Consider the following 24,844-nt stretch of genomic DNA (forward strand, 5'->3'; position numbering starts at 1 on the left):
TGGATTAGTAGTTTTAGCTGGAGATGTATAATTCATCAGTGTGGTATTTTCTGCCACTTAGATCAAGGAAGTCTGTAGTGGGCAACCTGTCTCTGGCATAGCCCAGTGGTATTAGGCCTGAGGTACATGTGTTTAGTTTCCTAAGTGGTATGGGAATGCCAATGTACTTGCTGCTAAAGACATATTTCGAGTAAAATGTACTAATGCTCAAAACCACAGTGGTGATAGTGTATGCTCAAATACAGTGTAAACCAGCTTTGTGTACCAGTACTTCTGATTATTTAAAAAAAAAGAACTGACTGTTCAATCAATGCAACATTGAGTGGGAGTTCAGAAGACAACATATATTCTAAAATGAACAAAATGTCCAGCACAAAGTAAAACCAATCATGTTCTTGAGGAGGTTTTCCAAGTCACAAGAGCAGAGGTCAGACTAAGATAAAAGCAAAATATTGCAGATACTGGAAATCTGAAATAAAAACACAAAATGCTGGAAAAACTCAGCCGATCTGGCAGCATCTGTGAAGAGAGGAACAGAGTTAATGTTGCAAGTCCATATGATTCTTCTTCAGACGAGTCTTGCGTTGTTAACTCTGTTTCTCTCTCTACAGATGCTGCCAGACCTGTTGAGTTTTTCCAGAATTTTCTGTTTTTATTTCAGAGGTCAGGCTAGTGCTGGCTCCTGCACTTTCGAAGCTACTATAAGAAAATGTCTCAATTCTGTCAGCTCCCAAATTATGCTCTAATAAGTTAACATAGATCACTACAAATGGTGTAGTGACCACTACTGACTATGATACTATTAATGGACCCCAGTGTAAAATCAAACCCTTGCTTTTTCCCTGCCGCCTCCTTTAGCTCCACAGTATGGGTGGAATTTTCCCAGATTTGCACTAAATGCGGTAGCGGGTGGGTAAACCTGCCGGCCGCAATGGCAGGTTTCCATGCCGTATTGTCCCAAACCCGCCTCATTATTTATGCATTCCCGGGAAACACGCCATTTCCATGGCGGGCGGGCTCTCAATCACCCTCCTGCCATCGCCCTGCCACCTCATCACACCACCGCCATGTTTAAAAGGCAGCCGCCAGCATACCGCTCATCGCTACCAGTTCACCACCGCTGCCCAGGAGGTGTGGCCAGAAAAGGAAAAAAGACTGCAGCACCCCCCCACCGGGTTTAATGACTGGTCCCTCGAACCACTGCTGGATGCCGTGGGGGCCCGCCAGGATGCCCTGTACCCCGCTCTGGCCGCAGGATGGGCAGCAAAATAACCAATCCAGCTTGGGAGGTGGTGGCAGCGGTGGTCAGCGCCAATGCCCTTCAGAAGAGGACAACCACCCAGTGCTGCAAAAGGATAAATGATCTCCTCCGTTCCACCAGGGTAAGTCACTCTTTTCATCTCTCAACACTCTCACTCTCAAACCCAGCACACATCCTCAGGGCCCTCACTCGCTGCCAGTTCAAGGGACATCACCATTCACTCTCGCATACCTTCATTGTCCTCAGCCTGTCCATGGGACCATTCACCATGTGCATAGGCCAGGCACGTTTATCAACTCGCCCAACAGGCGTCCTGATACACTCTCCCACCTCTATCCATGTAGGACAAACTGGCACACAACAAGAGAGAGAGATTGCTGACCGGTGGCAGAATGCCTAAAATTGAGGTCCTCACGGAGTTTGAAAACAGAGCCATCCGGCTGGCCGGAGAGAATCTAGCCCGGTCCTCTGCTCTACCAAGTGAGGATCCAGCAGTGCAACATCCATCAGACAACCATGCTGTGAGTGATGTTTCCTCTTTCACAGGCCACTGCCATGCACTAATTATCTCTCCTTGCTTTTGCAGGCACGTCTGCCAAACAGCCGACAGAATTCATGACCCAGGGCCTCCAATCAAGCCCTAAAGAAACCTCCAAAGGGAAATCTGAAGGTACCCTCCCTGAAGTCCTGTCAGTGTTCACCCACACCCTCCACCAGCACAGAGACACACACCTCGGTGGGACCTAGCTTTAGAGTAGCCTCGGGATCACAATCTGGTGAGCACGTTGCAATTTCTGATCCACAGCAGGCGGAGGCAGGGACTTCCTTGGTCCTCGGCATTCGGAGGACTTCTGGAGGCCAGAACGTTGCTGAGTCCGAGTCAGATGACGAGCCTCTGGACTCCGGTCATGTCACAGTTGCTTGAGCTGCAAAGGCAAACTCGTGAACACCAGGAAGGGCTGTCCGCTGCACTCCTGAGGTTGTAAGGCACGATGGAGGAGTCCGCCTGCCTTCAGGCTGAGGTGATAGAGCCAGCATGCCAACACACCAAGGTCCACACTGGTAGAGTGGCGGCCGCCATGGAGACCTTGGTCCGGGATGTCGCTCCTGCACTGCTGCTTGGGCTCGACTCCATCGCTAGTGCCCTCATTGGCCTCCTACAGACTGTATGTGAGAGGGGTGCAGGCAACCCGGTCTCACTCCAGCTACCCCTTCCCCTCAAGGAGTCAGTCAGGGGCCCACAAGCACCCATAGGGAGGAGGATCAGCAGGTGCACACTCCAGACCCATCCACCCAGGTGGCTCCAGGAGTGACTGGCCCATCTGAATCCCCTCTTCTTGTGACCTCATCAGCTCCAGCTTCAAAGGCCGAGGAGGGTGCCACTGCCACACAGCAAGACCCCTAAAGCAGTCCGGGACTCTCCAAATCTCGGCCCTCCAGAGGGCGCCCGCCAAGGTCATCACAGACAGGGTGTCACAGTCAGCAGGCTGCCTCCAGCTCCGCTGTGGATGTCCGGGGAGCACCAAGACATAGCGGCAGGGTTAGGACAGTTAAGGAGAATTAGTTGCACAGCCTGTGCATGGGTGTTAATCACTTGTACACACTGTTCAACCATTGTCAATAAACTCTGAAGAATATCTCCCTGCCTATGGCTCCTTGTTCTGATGAGCAGTGTTCGTGTCACTCAGATGTTAAACGTTTCTGCACAAGATAAGGCAGGTGTCTCAGCCCAGGGTCTCTTCCCTGTGCTCTGTGCAGCCATCAGGCCAAAGTGATGGTCCAGCCCCTCACTCCCTGGACACACTGATGCCTGTACCTGGGCGGTGCTTGTCTTTGCTGCCAGAATGGAGTGGGCAGGCGCCACAGAGTTCTCTCATTCTTTTGATGTGCTCTCAGTACCTTATAAGGTGGGGCTGGCCCCCATCACTCCAGCATCTATCACCAGTGATGCTGTGCTCCTGAAGGGCTCAGGTACTGAAGGCGGACAAAGTATCAGATGCTTCTAACGTTTCTTGGCTGCGTCTCTATGATTTGACCCTGATCACGGAGCACAAGCGAGCTGCCCTCAGTCAGACAGGAGACAGACATTCTCAGAGGCTGTGTGAAGATTTATGGAGTGTCCTCAATGTATGTCGTCATCATCCTCCTGCAAACGAGTGACTCTTCATGCCTCCACTGTGTCTCCATCACAGAAGCATTCTCACAGAGGGTATGTGTGCTGCCATAAGCCAGACTGGAGTCAAAAGTTCACAGATGTGATGTGAGGAACTATGGGGTTGCCTCCCTGCATGTCGTCATCATCCTCCACAAATCTAACAGCAATGAGGGCCTCCTGGGCATGCCTGCCTTGTCTAGCCAGTGCGAGGGCCTCATCCTCATCATTGTCACCTTCGAGGGCCTCCTCACCCACATCCCTGTCGGCATCACCCTCATCGGAGGAGACGTATAACTTCTCCATCTCCTCAGCCAGCCTGTCTCCCCGTTGGAGCACCAGGTTGTAAAGGGTGCAGCCTTTATCAGCCACGGCCTCTGCGGGTAGCCCTCCCCCCTGAGGATTCATCCCTGCAGCTTCTGTAGACCCTGAAAGACTCCAGAGATCTGTGACCAACTGAGGATGTAGGTGTCGTGCACACTCCCTGGAAACCATGCGTATACCTGCAGGATGTGTTTCTGGTGATCGCATACCAGCTATACATTCAGTGAGTGGAATCCCTTGCAGTTGATGCCTACCATGTGCAGCGACAGAGACCAGAGCGCCAAATGAGTGCAGTCAATTGCACCCTGTACCTTGGGAATCCCGAAATCTGGGCGAATCCATTGGACCTTGCACCCTGGCTGTCCTGGTCCTGGGCAAAATGCACAAAGTTGTGTGCCCTTGCAGATGGCACCCATGACCTCATGGATGCATTTGTGGGTGGAGGCTTGTGATGGCCCACCGAGGTCACCTGTGGAGCCCTGAAAGGAGCCACTGGGATAGAAATTGAGCGCCGCGGTCACTTTCACAGCCACTGGCAGTGGATGCGCTCCATGTCCCCATGGTGCCAAGTCCTGCAGTAAGTGACAGATGTGAGCCACCAGGTCCCTAGATATGTGCAGTCATCGGAAACACTGGTTCTCAGTCACCTGCAGGAATCACAGGCGGTGTCTATAGACCCTGGGTGTCGCTAGGCGCCGATCAGCCACGACTCACTGTCGCTGCTGGGCAGTGTGTGTGGGAGCCCCAGCAGCCCCTTCTTCCTGAGGTTGCTGCTCCTGTCTTTGCACGGCCAGGAGCCTCAGTCACTCTCTCCTCCGTCTTCTTCGCTCTCTATAAGCCATCAGGCATACAGCTAGTTCATCAGGCTCCATGCTCCTGATGTGGTGGTCCTGCGGCATGAAAGAGAGAGAGGCGTAGTTAGCATGGGTGAACTTAGCACCTTTCCTGGCCCTGTTTGACAGCCCCTTAATGCTTCCTGGAGAGAGCTGGCCAGCCCTCGGATAGCCACAGGTGAGTGCGCTGCATGGCTGCCCTCTCAGCCTGTGACATGGGGGTGACAGCTCCTAACCAGGTTGCTGAGATTGCAAAAGGCTGTGAGCGCCTCCAGCAGTGACTGTTACATGGCCAGCGTTGTTGAGATTGTACAGCTTGTTGTACAGTTGCAGTTGGCCGGGGGGGTGGAGGAGGACGGCAAGGTCTGGAGCACTTGCTGGCTCCTCAATGCCTCTGCGTTGCTTGCGTGGGCAGGCAGGCTAGGAGCCTGACCCCAATCACATCACTGTGGCTGCGCCTGAACTGTCTCCAGTTGCAGAGGAATGGTCAGTTTTGCATTGTTACTACCACTTCCCTTGCCTACCCTGCCCCCCCCACCTCAATTTCTTATGTGCTGGATCCAATGCCAGGGCAGCAGTTGCCCCCCCTGTCCCCCCAATGACCGTTCATGGGAAACGCGCCCTGCCGTTGGGGGATGATTGTGACCTGCCTTCCCACTGTCATGAAACCAATCGCGCCATATTGTCCGCGCCCACCTGTGAGCGGGCAGGGAAAATTTCAACCCATATCCTTTTTTTTAAAAAAACGCAAAATGAAATGCTTTCAAGGCATTCAGATTATGATTGTAAACCACCTTAACATTGTTTTTGTGCATTATGATTTCATTGTTACTTCTCATTCCAAGCTGTCCTTCACATTCTCCTCTATATAATGACCAATAAACCTGTAAACTTTTCTTCCTTCCATCTCGCTGAGTGCAACATGCTTTTTTAAAAGAAATACCTGATGGGGTGAAAGTGGGAGAACAAGTCTAGTTTTACAAAAGTACAATCTGTACGGCGTCATGATTATTTTTTGTAATACCCCATAGGGAAGTGCAAAGTAGAGCCCAAGTGTCTGCCCAAAGAAGGAATGAAGTTGTAGTGTTTTATCCCCGGCTTCTGTAGCTTTTTTTTAAACTATAACTAAAGATGATGTACACAATTCTGTGTGGTCAGTGTTGAGTCTTGGTGTAGATTAATTTAGTTTGAATTTATGAAACACAAGAGAAAACTGTGTGGAGTTAAAACTTTGCTTCTTTATGGCTGCATTAGAAATAATGCTTTAGGTTATACTTAAAGTTGACTTGTTGCTTGCAGATCAACGAGCCTGTGAAAAACCATGATAGAACAAATTCTATTTGATCTTCAGTTAAGTAGAATTTGACCCATCTTGGAGTCTGTGGTGTTGGGAATGCAGAGTTGAAAAAGTCATCTGATTCTTAATTTTCACAAAAGTAATTTTCATCCTTGCTAAGTGCAGAATTTTGCAATTCATAGGATTACAAAATTGTTGCAGCACAGGAGGAGGCCATTCAGCCCGTCATGTTTGCACCAGCTCTCCGTGAGAGCAATTTGCCTCATGCCACACTCTTGCCGTCTCCCTGCACATTCATTCTTTTCAGATAACAATCCAATTGCCTCTTGAATGCCCCTGTTGAACCTGCCTTCACCACACACTCAGGCAGTGCGTTCCAGATCCTAACCACTCACTGAGTCAAAAAGTTTTTCATGTTGCCATTGCTTCTTTTGTCAATTACCTTAAATCTGTGCCCTCTTGTTCTTGATCCTTCCACCAATGGGAACAGCTTTTCCCTGGATGTTCAAGCCCCTCATGATTTTGAATACCTCTATCAAATCTCCTCTCAACCTTCTCTTCTGCAAGAAAAACCGTCTTAACTTCTCCAAACTATCTATAGAACTGAAATTCCTCATCCCTGGGTCCGTTCATGTGAATCTTTTCTGCACTCCTTGCAATGCCTTCATATGTTTCCAAAAGTGTGGCATTTAGAACTGGCTGCCATACTCCAGATGAGGCAGAACCAGTGTTCTATACAAGTTTAATATAACTTTCTTGCTTTAATACTCTATACCCCTATTAATAACGCCTGTTGCTTTAATAACTGCTTTCTAAACCTGTCTTGCCATCTTCAGTGATTTATGAATGTTTCCACCGGATCCCTTTGACCTTTTAAAATTATACCCTTTAACTTATATTGTCTCTCTGCATTTTTCCTACCAAAATGAATAATTTCACACTTCTCTGCACTAAATTTCATCTGCCATTTGTCCACCCTTGTTGTCTGTGCCCACTTGAAGTTCTGCCCTATCCTCTTCACCGTTCACAATGCTTCCAAGTTTTCTTTCATCCTCAAATTTTGAAATTGTGCCCTGTACATCAAGGTCTAGGTCATTAATATATATCAGGAAGAGCAAGGGTCCCAACTCTGACCTCTGGGAACCCCACTGCAAACTTTCCTCCAGTCTGAAAAACATCCATTAACCATTACACTCTCTTCCTGTCACTCAGCCAATTTCATATCCATGTTGCTTCTGACCCTTTTTATTCCATGAGCTGTAACTTTGTTCACAAGTCCGTACGGCATTTTATCAAATGCCTTCTGGAAGTCCATGTACACCACATCAACAGCATGACCCTCATCAACCCTCTCTGTTACTTCATCAAAAAACTCCAAGTTAGTTAAACACAATTTGCCCTTAACACATCCTTGCTGGCTCTCCTTAATTAACCCACTTCTGCAGCCCACTTTTTCCCAAATGACTATTACTTTTGTCCCGAGTTATTATTTGACGAAGCTTCCCCAGCATTGAGGGTTAAACTAACTGGCCTGTAGTCCCTGGGCTTTACACCCTTTTTTGAACAAAGATATGTACCATTTGCAATTCCCCAGACCGCAGGTACCATCCCTGGGTCTAAGGAAGACTGGAAAATTTGGCCAGTACCTCCACAATTTCCACTTTCCCTTCGCTCAGTATCCTTGGATGCATCCCATCCGGTCCTGGTGTCTTAGCAACTTTAAGTGCAGACAACCGATCCAATACCACCTCGTTATCAATTTTAAACCCTTCAAGTGCCCGAGCTAGCACCTCTTTCACCGTGACCTGTGTAGCATCCTTCCTTGGTAAAGACAGGTGCAAAGTATTCATTTACCCATGTCCCCTACCTCCAAGCATTAATCCCCTAATCAGTCCCACTCCTCTTACCAGCCTTCACTATTTTTATGCCTATAGAAGACTTTTTGATTCCCTTTTATATTAGCTGCTGGTCACTTAACATTCCCTCTCTTTGTTTCTTTTATATGCCTTTTCACTTCTCCTCTGAACCTTCCATAATCAGCCTGGTTCTCGGTTGTACTGTCCATCTGAAATCTGTCTTAAGCACACTTTTTCTTCTTAATCTCTATCTCTTTTGTCATCAGGGAGCTCTTGATTTGTTTGCCCCATTTTTGCACTTAATGGTAATATACCTTGTATATGCCCAAAGTATCTCCTCTCTTTCGACAGTTTCACCTGCCAGCCTTTGATTCCAATTGATCTGGGTCAGATCCATTCTCACCCCTTTGAAGTTGGCTTTCTCCCAGTTAATGATTCTTAATCTGGATTGTTCCTTGACCTTTCCATTACCAACCTAAACCTTATGATACAATGATCACTATCCCCTAAATGTTCCCACGTGATCCACTTGCCTCACCTGACTGGAAATATATTGCTATAATTCTCCTGAGCACACTGTCGGAACTCTTGCCCCCTCTCTGCCCTTTGCACTGCTACTATCCCAGTCTATATTTAGATAGTCAAAGTCTCCCATTGTAACTATTCTATAATTCTTGCACCCTCTGTAATTTCCTTGCAGGTTTGTTCTTCTACATTTTCCCACTGTTGGTGGCCTATAGACTATGCCAGGCAATGTAATTGGGTGCTTTTCACCCATAAAGATGACACTTGGACCCTGGATCATCTGATCCTGAGGTGGTCATCTCAATGTAACTTACACAGAATTGGTTTTTTTAAAAGTGCATCTTTGTGTCACTTATGTTCTTTTTGAGTTCTCTGCCTGATCCGCTGTGCCGCAATCTTCACGGGTAGGGCAAGAAGGCAGGTTCTGAATCCACCCCAGCCAGAATAGGGATTGAAACCCATGCGGTAGGCACCAATCTGATCCACACTGGCTGTCCACCCAACTTATCCAACCAGTTCCCCAAGAAGTCTGAGTTGTTGTGGCTGCAGACACTTTTACATGCATGTTGTAGCTGAGGACTACAAATAGTGATTGTAGAGGCTCCCAATTTTTTGCCATCACATTGTTGACCTAAAATCTCTCCCACTCTTACAACCTACCATTGGCATACGTTGGAAGAATTTACAAATTGACACTGTTTGGCCACGTTATGAATGCTCCTTCCTTGGCCATCAAGTCCTGGAGTGGGACTTGAACCTGGAGCTTCCTGGCTTAGCGCCAGGGCCGCTATCCACTGTGCCAAAAGGCCTCCCCAGTGTTAATTATGTACACCCTATGGGCAGAATCTTGCCCTTGATGGGCAGGCCCGACTGGCTCGGCGGCGGGCGGACAGCTGATTGCCGCCACTGAAACAGGCCGCGCCGCTATTTTGCGCGGGCGGGCCAATTAAGGCCCGTCAAGCAGATTAGGGACTCCCGTGGAGAACGGGAAAATAGTCGTGGAGGCGGGCGTGCTCAGATCGCTGGTTCCAATGGGGAACCGGCAGTCTGTATAAAGAGTGGTCAGGCAGCCTCGTTGAGGCAGTGGACCATGGCCACTCGGGGAGAGAGAGAGGCAGCTGTCACAGGACAGGAGCAAGAGGAGGGGGGCAGGCAGCAGGAGAGGCCAGCGGGGCCAGCCAGTGTAGTGTGCCCCTTGCTTCTCTGATGCATGCCTTGCTGTCCTCCTCCAAGAGGTGTCCAGCCGTCGGGATATTTTATATCCGGAGGATGGGAGGAGGAGAGCCCCCCATGTCACCAGGCAGGCGTGGGAGGAGGTGGGTGACACTGTATGCGCCCATGATGATGTGCGGTGCACAGGCACCCAGTGCCGCAAGCGATTCAATGATTTGCTGCACTCTGGAAAGGTGAGTACCATGTCTGTCTTGGCCATTTGACCCAGAAGGTAGCCTTAGCCTTTGAGCCGCCCCACTTCTTGCTGTCATTACTACATTGGGCGGGTGCACGCTGGGTGGGCAACAGGTAGTGACCATGCTTACTTCAGCCTTAGTGGTTGAGGAGAAGATGGGTTCTCCCCGCAGCATATGTTGGTGTTTGTTGCATTTGAGTAGTCTGGGGGCAACCTGCAGGGGAGGCTGCTAGACACATACTCAGAACTCCAACACATGTCATATTGATGGTGATGAGATGGTGGAAGGGGAGCCTCAAGGTGTCGTGGCCAAGAGCCATCTGCTGGCATTAGCGCTGCACCTAGTTGTGCCTCCTTGTCATGGGCGCTAAGACTCATGTGTTATTCAAAGTGATGGATGCCGAATGTGTCCAAGGTGGCCGTTGGGGGAGGGGGTTGGGAGCAGCCATACTATCTTCTGGTGACTGATTACCAGTAGTGTGGACAGGAGCCGCAGGAGGCCTCAGATGGGCTACTGTGGTTGGGGTGCGGCGTGCACGTGCAGAGTACATGAGCAAGCAGCCCCAGTCTTGGCCTCCTCCTTATTCTATCCCTCCCTTCCTCCTCAGGGGAACTGCCTCCAATGGAGATGTCAGAACCCATACCCCCAGGCTAAATAGAGGCCTCCGGAAAGCTGCAGGCCCGAGAAAGAAAGATTACTGTCTGCAGACTGGTTTCAAAGTACACAAAAAGCTCTTGGAAATCAATGTGAACTGCTAACAATCAGACAGGTAACTTTAAAACATTTTCTGCAATAAATACTTCATTGGAAAACATGAACAACCCCTCTGAGCGCACATATCCTGCCAGTGCATGAGTTTTAATAAAAAATCTCCTACCCACCTGCCTGTTGGGCCCGTGCACTGAGCCGAAGTTCGCACGGGCCCCTCAAAATCGTCGACGATTGCAAGTTAAGGGCCTTAACAAGCCCTTTAATTAATGGCGGGCACGCGTCCTGGTGCTGTGCATGCCCACTGACTGAAATATCGCAATGCCGCACATTGATGTCGGGACACTCGCGCAACGTCAGCGCGCAACATTTTAAGCACTGACGTGCGGGCTCCACCACCCACACGCCAGCCAGAAAATTCTGCCCTATAAATACTTTCTTGCTTCATTGAAAGCAGCAGTTGCACAGAAGCGTCAGTTTTCTAACATTATTATATAACCTTGTTGGTCGAAATATTATCCTGAGGCTTGAGTAGTTTCAGCAGGGTTCAGTTAGTTAAGACTGTGAAAACAATGAAGCATGAACAGAAAAAAATTTAATTTTAATAACATTAAATTATAATCCTGAACAATAGACCTAGAAAATGGAGATTATCTCTCAAATCTAATTGGTGAAAGCAGAATAATAATTCTGATGGTAATTCTAGAAGTGCAGTTAATATGCAATACAGATCATTGAATGTTCACACCAGACTTTGGCTTCTGTAGAATACATTTATTTGCAGATAATTATAGGAATTAACGCTAATACTCTTGTTAAAATAGCAGTTAGTGGTCGAGCTTCATTTTAATTTGTTGAAATAACTGCAGTCAGCAGATTTGACTGGAGTGGTTGTTTGAAATCCACCTTTTTTTCTCTAAACCTGCTTTGTGAATATACTGGTTTTCCTTTATAAATGTAAAAAAACTCTACAGTAGAAGTGTGACTGGCTCCTCATGTTCACTGTGGTCAGAGGCTTTTAAAACATTGGTGCTGAAAGTCCACTAGCGAGGGGATCCATTACCCACCCCACACACAACACAACACACACACAAACCACAGTCATGGGTCAACTTATACACAAGTAATGTTTTTGAGGGATTAACGTGTGAAATTTTTGTTTTCTGATTTTGACACGAGACTGACTGACTTTGACGCAAGTATGTATGTTATTTGTGAGAAATGCGACGAGGAAAATATTCTGTTTGTACCTTGTGATGTGGTGACACAGTATAAAATAAATTGAGAAAATCTAAAGGAGGTCCAGGAACAGAGGGACCTACTTGTGTACATACATAAGTCATTGAAGATGGCAGGGCATGTTGAGAGAGCAGTTAATAAAGCATATAGTATCTTTAGGCTTTACTCATAGGGGCATTGAGTACAAGAGTAAGGGGGCTATGTTGAACTTGTAAGACACTGGAGTGCTGCGTCCAGTCATGGGTACCATACTTAAGGAAGGATGTGAAGGCATTGGAGAGAGTACAGAGGAGATTTATAAGAATGATCAGTGCAGACTCGAAGGGCCAAAGTGCTCTTCTGCACTGTGAGATTCTGTGAAAGAACTGTAGCTATGAGGATAGGTTGGGACTGTTTTCCTTGGAGAAAAGAAGGCTGAGAGGAGACTAGATAGAGGTATTCAAGATCCTGAGGGGTATGGACAGTGTAAATAGTGAGAAACTGTTTCCACTTGAGAGCACCAAGAACTAGGTGAAGACACAGATGCAAAATAATTGGCAAAAGGAGTAACGTGAGGAAGCATTTTTTAAACCAGAGGGCAGTTGGTGTCTGGAACGAACTTTGAGAGTGTTGGAGGCTGTTTCAATTGAGGTATTCAAAAGGGAATTGGATCGCTATCTGAAAAGAGAGGATGTACAAGGTTACAGGGATACAGCAGGGGAGTGGGACTAGGTAGAATACTCTTTCAGAAAGCCAGTGCAGACTTGATCGGCCAAATAGCCGCCTCTTGCACTGTAAAGTTTGTGATTCAATTGGGTAGCCTGTACAGCTTGTAATTTCATTGCATGGTGTGGATGTTTGCTATTGTGAAGTATAAATATATTAACATCTGTTTGTTTCCAAGGATTGTACAGGACCTAAAAGCTACAAATAAAGAATCATTTTAAATTTGTTAGAAGTGTTAGTGTTTCTTTAATCAAGATAATCAAATAGATTTCAAAATAACTTTGGAAGTTGCACATTTGACTAGTCATTTACTTTTGAAAAGGCATCAAACCTGGCTTCTTAGCCTGGATTTGATCATTTAAAATTCTCACCTTTCAATGGATAAAAATTTTGATGAAACAACTTTTGCACTCTATAGCATCATCAATTAGATATAAAAGTACATCACTGCATCACAGGGGGATAAAGCATCTTCAGAAAAACTACTGCATGTATTTTTTAAATCGTTATTTGATTTTTTTTTCCCCTTTTTTTATTTTCTTCTCTGTATATTTCCTTGGATCCTGGCATTGACAGCTTTCCGATACCTCATCCAAATGGCCATTCCTGTGATCCTGGGCAGACTATATCATTGGCCTGGGATAGGCCCCAGGCATCTCCGATGAGCCTGGTCCAATCTCCAAATATTTTACAGTATGGTCACTCAGTAACAATCAGGACCCAGTTCAGGAGCACTAAAGCCAGTTTGCACTTACTTGGCATGCAGGCTGAAACCAGCTAATAGCACACAGACCAGGGGACAAACATCATCTGTTTTATTTTTGTCTTACTGGATGTTGCCTTTTTCCAGAAAGCTATTGGAAGGACTTGTTTAAAACTATTGTAGAGTTTATAGTTGAATCCTGATAGTTTTGAGGTTGAGATGTCATGTACAAAATAGCTAATTGAGTCATTTTTGTGCCAAAGACTGTTGTGTACCATGATAATTTGTACGTGCACTGTAACACACAAGCTACTTTGATTTCTAACTTACACAATTGGAGGCAACTTGTGCCAACTTGGTATTGATGATCATGTACTTGACACAAATGTTTTCTTCTTCCTTTCCAGGTTGCATGACTGGCTGGACTTGATGCATGGTTGCATGACTAATGTCTTTGTGGATTTATGAATAAACAGATGCAGATATGGCTCACACTGTGATTAATGGGAGTGTTCCAGGTAACCACTTGTATTATTGCAATACTGTAGTGTAGAACTTTTGTCTTTGGATGAAATCAAAGTTATAGCATAAGATCGCTTCTAGGTCCATTAAGGTTTCATTTCCAAATTACACCACAAGTCTTGCATTGACATCCTGTACCATCTACTGAAATTACTGTATTTACTGTTCTACAATAAAATGAAACAAAAAGTGCAAGTGATTTCATCAAGATAACAAAGAAATTAATGCAACTGTATGAATATACATTGTCTTTATTGGGTGCAGTATTTAGTTTGTATGAGCATGCAACTAATGGCGAAAAATTAATGCATTTTTAATGAAACTTGTTGGGAAGTGCAATATGATTTTACTCAAAAGATCTGAAAGCAGCAAATCATCAGGAAACATAACTTCTCAAAAATAATTGGAAGAGAACATATTAAAGTATCACAAACTTATTATTTTAGCTTTCCTATTTGGTATCTGATGTAGCAGTCCCCCTACCATATCCTTAACACTGCTTAGTTGAATAACTCTCTCAATGCTCAGAAATGTATGTTCTTGGACTTGTGTTCTTCAAGGTGTGAGCAATAATGGATGCACTATAAATTTCTGACTTCTTCAATAGAAGAATCATTTTCCACTATACAGCACATAATGAGGCTGCCTGTTTCATCCTTCGCAGGTATTGGGGTTAATGTTGCAAAATTTCAAGATATCTACATTAATAGAGTTTCATCTGCCCACCTCTATTGCAATATCTGACTGTAGCTCACTATCCAACTATTTCTTGAGCCACCCTGATTTTTGATCCTGCAATCAATATGTTTAAAAAAAAATTGCCTACTAGTTACATTCACGGTGGCTGTGATTACAACCAGGGGGCATTTTCTGTTATCTCAGTAGTGTTCCCTCAGCATGCCACAATTGACACCATTCACTGTTTGAAAGAGCCAGCTTCAGTTTTAGCAAACTCGAGTGGGGACTCCAATAGGAACAAGAGATTAATCTCCCAACAAAACTCGTTACATATCAAGCTGTTGTCATCACTGCTCTACTATAAAGATTGGAGTTGTGGCCCTGCTACCACTATCAAGATTGCTGAAAAGCAGGATGGCAGATGCATTTTAACAGACTTTCAATGTGATGCTATCTGTAGGATTTTAGTTAAATGTCATGTGGAGTGTGATGTTCTTGTACTGTGACCATGAATTGTAGAAATATTCAGAAGTCCAAATAACTTTTTTAAAAAAATCTTCTAAGCTGCCTTTGGATCTTCAGCGATTTAATGGCGATTGTAAGTGTCTCATTTGGTGGAGGGAGATTAAGAAATTCAAAGTCTCCTTTGTCATTTAAACATTTAGTTTTAATGCATTACTCTCTGTCTAACCTATGTACACATGTGCATCTGCACACACATGCCGTATCATTATCTCTGCTAATATTTGTCATATTTTAAATATTTTTGAAATGTGGTTAAACTGGGGAAAAGGTAAAATTTCACATGCAAAACATATAATTAATTTATGATTTGCTGACTAGCAATCCTCTTGGATTCTGAAATTTAACTGAGCACACCTTTCTTAATTAAATGCAAACTTAATTTCCACATGTATTTCCTTGCCCTATTCTATGTTAAATGCTCTAATATAAGAAATTTAGTTGACCAGGCACACCTGCATCTCGTGAGCCCCTTGGGCAAGACAGTGTTGCGAATTATTGGGCCAGCACTGACTGAAGCTGTTGTAACTGGCCTTGCTGAGAATACCCAGGATGATGGTATATTCCTGCCTTATGCACCTTCTCAAATCCGACTTCACCCTTATCCCTCAGCCTGATGTGAAGTGCAAATTGAAGACTATTTGACCATGGGCCTTTAACTTCCTACCCAGCCCTCCCCATGAACTGCCACCCAAATAAGTACGATAGCAAGAAATGATCTTGGATCGGAAGATGTAGAATCCATATGGGCAGAGGTAAGAAATAAAAAGGTGCAGAAGACTCTGGTGGGAGTGGTCTATAGGCCCCTAACAGTAACTATACTATAGGACAGAGAATAAATTAGGAGATAATGAGGGCATGGAAAAAAAAGGCAGTACATTAATCCTTCGTGACTTTAATGTAGATTGGGAAAATCAAATTGGCAGATGTAGCCATGAGCAAGAATTCATAGGACAGCATTTTCTCCGTCGGGCGGATTGTGCGCGAGCGGGCGGGTTTCCGATCCGTGCCCACAGTCGGGGACGTGGTGCCATTTTACATGGGCAGGCCAATTAAGGCCCGCCCAGTGTGACATCCGCTCGGAAGCGCTGTGTGTGGGAGGGCGTATTCCCTGAGTCAGGAGGCATGCGTGCAAAAGAGCACGCAGATCTCCCTGAGGCAAAGTGCTGCCTCAGGGAGATCGGCTCAAGATTCAAAATTTCATCCAAGGCAGAAAAAAATATTCCTGCCACATGAGCTGGGATACGTCAATTTATTTAGACATTTTGTACAAATTTTAATACCCTCATGAAACCTCATCCCGCCCATGGATGAGGTTTCATGTTCTTTCTGAAGGCCGCCTGGGCTCTTCGCCTGCCCGGCAACCTTCAGGTCGGACGGGCTGGTCCATTAATCAGTTTAATTACTTTTTTAATGGCCTTAATAGACCTTTGACAGGTCGGCGGGTGCGCAGCCAGGCCGAACTGAAAATCTAAATGACGCGGGGTGACGTCGGGACACATGCCCGATGTCACCCCGTGTCGTTTTACGTGTCGGCGCACAGGCCCTGCCCCCTGCTTGCCGACCGGAAGATGTAGCCCACAGAGTGTATTCGGGACAGTTTCTTAGAACAATATGTTGTGGAGCCAGCCAGGGATCAGGATACGTTGTGGGTCCAGCCAGGGATCAGGCTATTTTGGATCTGGTCATGTGTAATGAGGCAGTTTTAACAAATGATCTCAGAGTAAAAGATCCCCTCGGAAACAGTGACCATAATATGGTAGAATTTAGCATTCAGTTTGAGAGTGAGAAACTTAGGTCGTAAACAAGTGTGCTAAACTGAAATAAGGGTAATTACAAAGGAGTGAGGGCAGAGTTGGCTGGAATGGACCGGGAAAAGAGTTTAGCAGAAAAGGCGGTTGATGAACAATGGCAGAAGTTTAAGAAAATAGTTCATGACTCACAACAAAGATAAATCCCAGTGAGAAAGAAGGATTCGAGGAAGGGGATAAACTAACCATGGTTAACCAAGGAAGATAAGGATAGTATCAAATTGAAAGAAAAAAACATACAATGTGACAGAGATTAGTGGTAAGCCAGAGGATTCGGAAAGTTTTAAAAACCAACAAAAGGTGACCAAAAAAATAATAGAGGGAGAAAATAAACTTTGAAGATGAAGTAGCGAGTAATATAAAAAATGGACAGTAAGAGTTTAAGCATATAAAAGGGAAAAGACAGACCAAAATGAACATAGACCCCTTAGAGAATGAGGGTGGGGAAATAATAATGGGGAACCAGGAAATGGCAGGAGAGTTGAATAAATACTTTGCATCAGTCTTCATGGTAGAAGACACTAATAGCATTACAAAAATACTAAATAGTCAAGAGGCAAAAGTCGGGGAGGAAATAAATACAATAACTATCACTAAAGGAAAATGTACTAGGGAAACTAATGGGGCTAAAGGCTGATAAGTCCCCTGATGGGTTGCATCCTATAATATTAAAGAAAGAAGCTACATAAATAGCGGATGCACTGGTAGTAATCTTCCAAGAGCCCTTAGATTCTGGAAAAGTCCCAGAGGATTGGAAAACTGCCAATGTAACACCTTAATTCAAAAAGGGAGGGAGACAAAAAAACAGGTAACTATAGGCCAGTTAGCTTAACATCCGTCAGTGGGAAAATGTTTGAGTCTGTTATAAAGGATGTAATAGCAGATATAATATAATATAATCAAGCAGAGTCAGCATGGCTTCATGAAGGGGAAATCATGTCTGATAAATTTATTAGCTTTCGTTGAGGTAACAAGCAGGATAGATAAAGGGGAACCAGTATATGTAATATATTTGGATTTCCAAAAGGCGTTCGGTATGGTACCACACATAGGCTCTTATCTTATTAAGTAGTCTTATGATGTTGGGGGTAGTATATTAGCATGGATAGAGGATTGGCTAACTAATAGAAGACAAAGAGTTGGGATAAGGGTGGCATTTTCAGGATGGCAACCTGTAACTAATGGAGTGCTGCAGGGGTCAGTGCTCGGGCCACAGTTATTTACCATATATATTAATAACTTAGATGATGGAAGTGAATGTACTGTTGCCAAGTTTGCGGATGGAACAAAAATAGGTGGGAAGGCAAGTGGTGAGGATGACAGTCTACAGAGGGATATAGACAGGTTAAGTGAGTGGGCAAAAACTCGGCAGATGGAATATAGGGCAGAATTTTTCAGTCGGCGTGTGGGGGCGGGCCTGACAAGCCGACGTGTAAAATGATGTGTGATGACGTTGGGCATGCGCCCCGACGTCATCGCACTGAGTTGTGATGTTTCGTTTGGCGGCTGAGCACCCGCCAATATGTAAACGGCCTATTAAGACCATTAAGGAACTAATTAAGGTTATTATAATCACTGCCCATCCAAACTTAAAGTTGGCAGGCAGGTGAAAAGGCCAAGCAGCCTTCGCGTCTTTTAGGAAACCTCATCCACGAGCGGGATGAGGTTTCCTAAAGCCTTTATTAAATAAATAAATAAATTTTCATATAAATAAAAACATATCCCATCTCGTGACACAGTCACATGAGTGGACATGTTTAAATAAATTTATTGACCTTTCATTTAATAATTTCAGAAGCCCTTCAATCTCCCTGAGGCAGCTCCGTACCTTGGGGATTGAAGCGCTCTTTCATGCGCACTCTCCTCCTCCCTCCGCCCGCACAGGTAGCATGGCCCGCCCACATAAATTGGCAGGCAGTGATTGGCTCCCCGACCACCCGCTCCCGCCGAGCCTGCCCGCCACCTGAAAAATTCAGGCCATAACGTGGGAGAATATGAGATAATGCATTTTGGCAGGAAGAATAAAGGAGCTGAATATTATTTACAGGGAGAAAGACTGCAGAAAGCTGCAGTACAGAGAGATTTGGGAGTCCTGGTGCATGAATCACAAAAAGCTAACAAACAAATTCTGCAGGTAATAGGGAAGGCAATGGAATGTTGGCCTTTATTTCAAAAGGGATGGAGTATAAAAATAGGCAAGTCTTGCTAAAACTATACAAGGCACTAGTTAGACCACACCTAGAATACTGTGAGCAGTTTTGGTTCCCTTATCTAAGGGAAGATATACTGGCATTGGAGGCAGTCCAGAGAAGTTCACTAGGTTGATCCAGGGGTTGGAAGGATTTTCTTATGAGGAGAGGTTGAGTAGGTTGGGCCTGTACTCATTGGAGTTTAGAAGAATGAGAGGTGACCTTATTGAAACATGTAAGATTCTTAGGGGGGCTTGAGAGAGTAGATGCTGAGAGGTTGTTTCCCCTTGTGGGAGAATCTAGGACCAGAGGGCATAATCTCAGTGTAAGGGGTCACCCATTTAAGACAGAGATGAGGAGGAATTCCTTTTCTCTGAGGGTAGTGATCCTGTGGAATTCTTTATTCTTGGCAGGCACAGGATAACAGCATCATGGTTTCTGCTGCTAGAATATTGAGCACTTACTAACATGATGGTCACAGACCAAATGCTTGTTAATGGCTATATCCTTTACAGTTCCAGTACATTTCCTGATTGAGATATGGCGCCTGCATATTGGAAATCCCAGTAGCCTGGTGTAGCAACATGCTAGCTTCTGCCGTTTCTCTCAGGTCTGGGAGAAGATTATGAAGTCTCCTCTATGTAACAATGTACAGTGAGCAATGAAATCTTGGTGAATCGAGCCATTTCAGCCCTACAGGATCTTGCGGCATAGAAGCTGAGGACTGTGGTGATCGCACAGCTCCTCGCCCTTCTCTGAGGAAGTAGGTTTTGTTCGAGTAAGCATCTCCTTGGTGAATTATAGCCACTTTAGACATCATTCCTGACTGTGGTGCAAGTGGGACAAGTGTTCCCTGTCAACTAGACTCTTGGTGGGTATGGTTTTCTATTGTGAGTTTCCGTCCCCCTCCTTGTTTGCACAGCTTTCCCTCTTTGCTACATGTGCTTCATCTATCTGTTGTGCTGTAGGCCAAGAGGGACTGCAACCGTAGCTCCCATGACCTCACAGGAATTCAAACTCCATGGAAAAGGCAGAACCACTCCAACAACATTTCCGAGCTCCTCCAACAATAACATCGTACACAGTGCTTCCTCTAACTATGCTGGCAGCATAAGAAAGTCCAAAAAAACTTCACCTGACAGTCACACGATGATCCAATTAGTGAGATTCCCTTTGTGCAGATCGAGCACATGTTCAGCTGAGACTGTTTTGAGAGGGCATTCATAGGACCAGTGGTCTAAAATGGCAGATTGGATGCCAAATCATTTAGACTCTGCTTCTAATGCATAAGGATGGCCTATTCACCTATGCTAACTTTCTGAAAGAACCAATCATTTAGTAGCATTTGCTGCTTTTTCCACATACCCTTTTTTTTCAAATACTTGTCTGCCTCTCATTTATAAGCTATTATGGATTCTGCTTTCTGATAGGGTAGGTTTGGTAATTGCAATAACCCTCTGCTTTACAGAATCTCCCAGCTTCTCTTTGTTCTTTTGGTGACTATCATGAATGTGTGCTCTATATTTATTGTTTCACTCGCCAGTGAAAATAATCTTCACCAATTTAACTTCTGAAAGCTACTCATAATTTTGTGTGCATCTATCAAATCTCCTTTTAATTTTGCTGTAATGATATGAGCTCCAGTTTCTTTCTGAGAAAATTAGATTAGATTATAGTACAGTTACTATATGAGAGTAATAGTGATGATGCAATCTTATTGCTGTGCATTTAATCAACCTGAGTGCAAACCTGTGACATCATGAAATTAAATTTAGACCACCAGTGCCTAGGGAGAAACTGATTTAGAATTAATGCAGCAAATACGCAAGCAGCAGTGGAACTGATGAATCATCATAAGTGGAATGATAGACTGGGCCAACAATTTTTATAGTTTTCATTGAAGTGCAGAATTTTAACTATTTCTCTCTTTCAAGCACCAGTTAAAATGAACTGAATTACAAACTTTCAACAAAGTTAAACAATACTCTGTAATTGGGAATGGTTGAAATTGTAGAATACTATCTCCAAAACAGAATCACATAATAAAGATGGACTTTGATTTTTACTGAATTGTTCAAGGGGGAGAGGTCAACTTAAGGATGCCAAGGAATTGGCCATATTTCATCTTGGGTGTATTATGAAGAAGCTGTAGGTAGAAAGCTGCAATCGTTAGATTTGCCATCATAGTACAGATCAAGTGACTTGCACTCAGCAGTAGGCCGCAGTTTCTGTAATCTTGTATATTTTCTTAAATTGATGCTGTAAGTAATATTTTTGGTACTTTGAGCCCTTGTTCTAATCTAGTGGCCTTGCTAAAGTGAGAAGGTAGTTCACACAATCAGTACAATGTTTTCAAAGTACCATGTGTGCATAATTTAGAAGAAGCAGAGTCAGTCAGGATCTGATTACCTGGTGCCTTTTTTAACACAAAAGGTAAATTAAAAAAAGGAATATAATACATTTGCAAATAACAGGTGTCTGCATCACATGCAAATTTTCCTTAACTGTCATTTATACATAACTTGGTACCAAATTTACTGTAAATTGTCATGTGAAATAGCTGAGCATTACATTCTTAGTTTTATAGTTAGTAGCCTTAAAATGACAGGTTTTACTTTTTGTTCAAAATTGTGGCTTCCGATCTACAGCATTAATTGAATTTTAACTGCTTTAATGCGAATTAATACACAGAAAGCCAGATACGTGCAGACTAACTAGCGGCTTAACAATCTGCTATTTTTTTCTGGAAGACTTGTAGTACTTATTTATACCATCGAGGAAATGTCTTTAAATGTATGACAGCAAGTGTTGGTCTTGGGCTGCAAGTGAGTCAGTCAAGCTAAAGGAACCTCAAGAAAAATATGTTCAGTAAAATGAAGATGAACATATGGAGACATGCAGATCATACAATCATACAAACTCCATTAACATAGCAACATTATATCATTCTCATTTTCTTTTTTCCATTTCTTTCTTTTTCTCTCTTTCAAACTGTTGCCTTTCTCATTCACTCCATTTTTTCTCTCTTTCATCCTTTCTCTTTTTCACTTGCGCCTACACCCACTGTTAACTACAGTTTTGCACCAAGAGATGTGAAATATTGTTTGTCAAGAATTTGTGGGCCGGATGTGTTCTTTGTACTGAATTTCCAGCTCCTTGTCCTCCTTTAAGCTTAGCATGATGTGCAGAAACCTGTCACTATGCTTGTGTCTCCAAATTAAAGTAATCGATACAAGTTGAATTTCTGTTTCTCTAATTATAGAGAGTGCATCCTCTTACACTTCTCTATTCACAAAGGACTTGGTTACAGGTTGGCAAGAGCCAATCCTTAGGAAGCCCAAATGTATATTGAAATCCTGCTGGAGTGTAATGACCTAAAACTGCATAGCTTTTCAGCACAGTGCTGGTAAACTCCCTTCTTTCCTCCGGCTAATTCCACTTTTAACTTAGGCATTGGCTTTCAAGGTTGTCTGGAGTCAAATAGAATCCCAGGCCCAGCGAGGGGCAGACTTTCTAAGCTCCCATCAATGCACCATGCAGGACAGTCAATTACCAGCTCTCCAGAGCACTGCAACCTGCCAATGTGAGTGTGTTGCCACCTTTCTCCTGTCTTCAATATTGACAAACACCATATCCCATTAAGTGGTGAATTCCACTGCAAAGAGATTCAAAGTTCAAACGTGACAATGAGCTTTGTTCCAATCGCTACAATCACAAACTAGAGTCAGATGTTAGTTTATGGTGACTGAGGACGTAAAGTTGTTTTCATTATGTAGGCTTCTATGATTTCCACTGGTGGTTTGAGGATTGCAGTATGCAATTTTTCAGTTTATAATCAAAACCAACTAATGACTAAGTTGAATTTAGTTTTAATTGTATGGGATTATGAGATTTTCTCTGATTTATTTTGGTGTTTTGGGATCATATTCCATCAATTTTCCTATTTTTCAATGAAAATCACTAAATTCATTGGCTAACAAAAGCCGTTCTGTTACATGCCTAGGATTCTGGACTATTTGAAGATTCGCTTAATGAAAATGTCACAGTATAAACATTGCAAACTGGCATCATGCAGCAGTAATTTGTATTTTCATTATCCCTGGTTGCACTGGAACCAAACCACAAAGGAATGTGGTGCACCATTAAACCCAACTCTTAGCTTCACTGTTATTTAAAAATCCAAACTAATTTCCTCTCCCATCTTGAGGACATTTGAGTTTTGTCAGGATACAATTCCTGTCGCCTGCTGGCACTTTGCCCAGGTTGCCATTCTTCATGTTTTAGTCTAGACAATAGGCATTTTCAGGCAATTTGAGCACACCTGAGCCTGACCCATTTATCACTAAACATCTGAACACTTTCCAGCAGGTTTGTTTACCGGATTACAATCCGGAATAGGAACTCTTCCCATCGAGGTGCTGAGGCCAGTTTGTCGCATGCCAAAAGCAGCACTGCAACTAACTTGGAATCATACCAGGGACATTTTTGGTTCTGATTTTGTAGTGTTTTTATCCACTCAGATTTCAGAAAAAATCTTTACCAGATGAATTGTTAAACATTCTGCTTCTACTATTAGCTTGATTTATAGACCACTCCTAGTGCTGGCTATAACTGACCCATCTCTTTGTCAGTTGTGAGTTACCATGCAAGCTACTCCATTTGCATTATTTCATGGGTCTTATGTTTTATCCTGTTTCTCCCAGTTGATATCAATTGATTTAATATATTATATAGTGCCCTAGGCCCAACCATCTTCAGCTGCTTTATCAATTACAATCCCTCCATCATAAGGTTAGAAGTGGGGATGTCCTCCGATGATTGCACAATGTTCAGTACTATTCACAATTCCTCTGATACTGAAGCAGTCCTTGTCCAAATGCAGCAAGACCTGGGCAACATTCAGACTTGGGCTGATAAATGACGAGGAACATTCATGCCACACAAGTGCCAGGCAATGGCCATCTCCAACAAGAGAGAATCTAACCATCTCCCTTTGACATTCAATGGCATTACCATTGCTGAATCCCCCGATATCAACATCCTGAGGGTTGCTGCTGATCAGAAACTGAACTGAAGCAGCCATATAAATACAGTGGCTACAAGGTTGGGAATTCTGCAGCGAATAACTCTCCTCCTGACTCACCAAAGCCTGTCCACCATCTAGAAGGCACAAGTCAAGAGCGTGATGGAATAATTTCCACTTGCCTGGATAAGTGCAGCTCCAACAACACTCAAGAAGCTTGTCACCATCTAGGACAAAGCAACTTACTTGATTAGCACCCATTCACTACCGGAAACATTCATTCCCTCCACCACTGCACAATGGCAGCATTGTATACTATCTACAAGATGCACTGCAGCAGCTCACCAAGGCTGCTTCAACAGCACCTTCCAAACCCATAACCTCTACCACCTAGAAGGACAAGGACAGCAAGTGCATAGGAACACCACCACCTGCGAGTTCCCCTCAAAGCCACCATTCTGACTTGGAACTATATCACCGTTCCTTCACTGTCATTGGGTCAAAATCCTGTAACTTTCTTCTTAACAGCACTGTGGATGTGCCTGCACCACATAGACTGCATTGGTTCACCACCACTACCTCGAGAGCAACTAGGCAAGGGCAAAAAATGCTGGCCTGGCCAGTGACACTCACATTCTGCAAAAGAATAAATAAAAATAAATAGTTATTTTTAAAATCAAACAAAGGTAAACTTGTCAACCAAAAAAAGGAGGGGCTCATGCAGTATTCATAAATTTAAGGGAACTGTGACATGGAATTGGAGGTGTGGAACCCTTCCACTCTAGATATCAGAAGGTTGGTAAACAACACTGGATCTTGATGTTCAGTATTGCACCTTTCTTGCTCTGTGTTTCTTTAGAGTACTAATCCAAGGGAACTAACTGAGTTGAATAAGAAGTTTCAAAATGGCGTAGTGTCATTTTTTTTTAATCTGTAGGCTAACTGTACACAAAATAAGCCTTGGGGCAGAATTTTCTGCCTGTCGGGTGGGCGGGCCCGACCTGACCCAATCTCCAGCGGGCGGGGAGCTGATCCCCGCTGGTGAAGCGGGCCGTGCTGCCATTTTATGTGGGCAGGCCAATTAAGG

The 24,844-nt window shown here is 44.2% G+C and overlaps 1 protein-coding gene across 4 annotated transcripts in view; it reads left to right on the forward strand.

Moving 5' to 3' along the window:
- kank1a (KN motif and ankyrin repeat domains 1a) overlaps positions 1-24,844 on the forward strand; it is a 275,855-nt gene that overhangs the window by 163,397 nt on the left and 87,614 nt on the right. For all 4 annotated transcript variants that reach the window (XM_078569204.1, XM_078569188.1, XM_078569180.1 and 1 more), the window contains one exon: positions 13,420-13,530. In XM_078569204.1, coding sequence (XP_078425330.1) covers positions 13,497-13,530 — 34 coding nt within the window. In that variant the 5' untranslated portion in view covers positions 13,420-13,496. The remainder of the gene's footprint in view (positions 1-13,419; positions 13,531-24,844) is intronic.

The sequence above is a fragment of the Cetorhinus maximus genome, chromosome 2 (genome assembly GCF_964194155.1).
Source record: "Cetorhinus maximus chromosome 2, sCetMax3.hap1.1, whole genome shotgun sequence".
Taxonomy (NCBI): domain Eukaryota; kingdom Metazoa; phylum Chordata; class Chondrichthyes; order Lamniformes; family Cetorhinidae; genus Cetorhinus; species Cetorhinus maximus.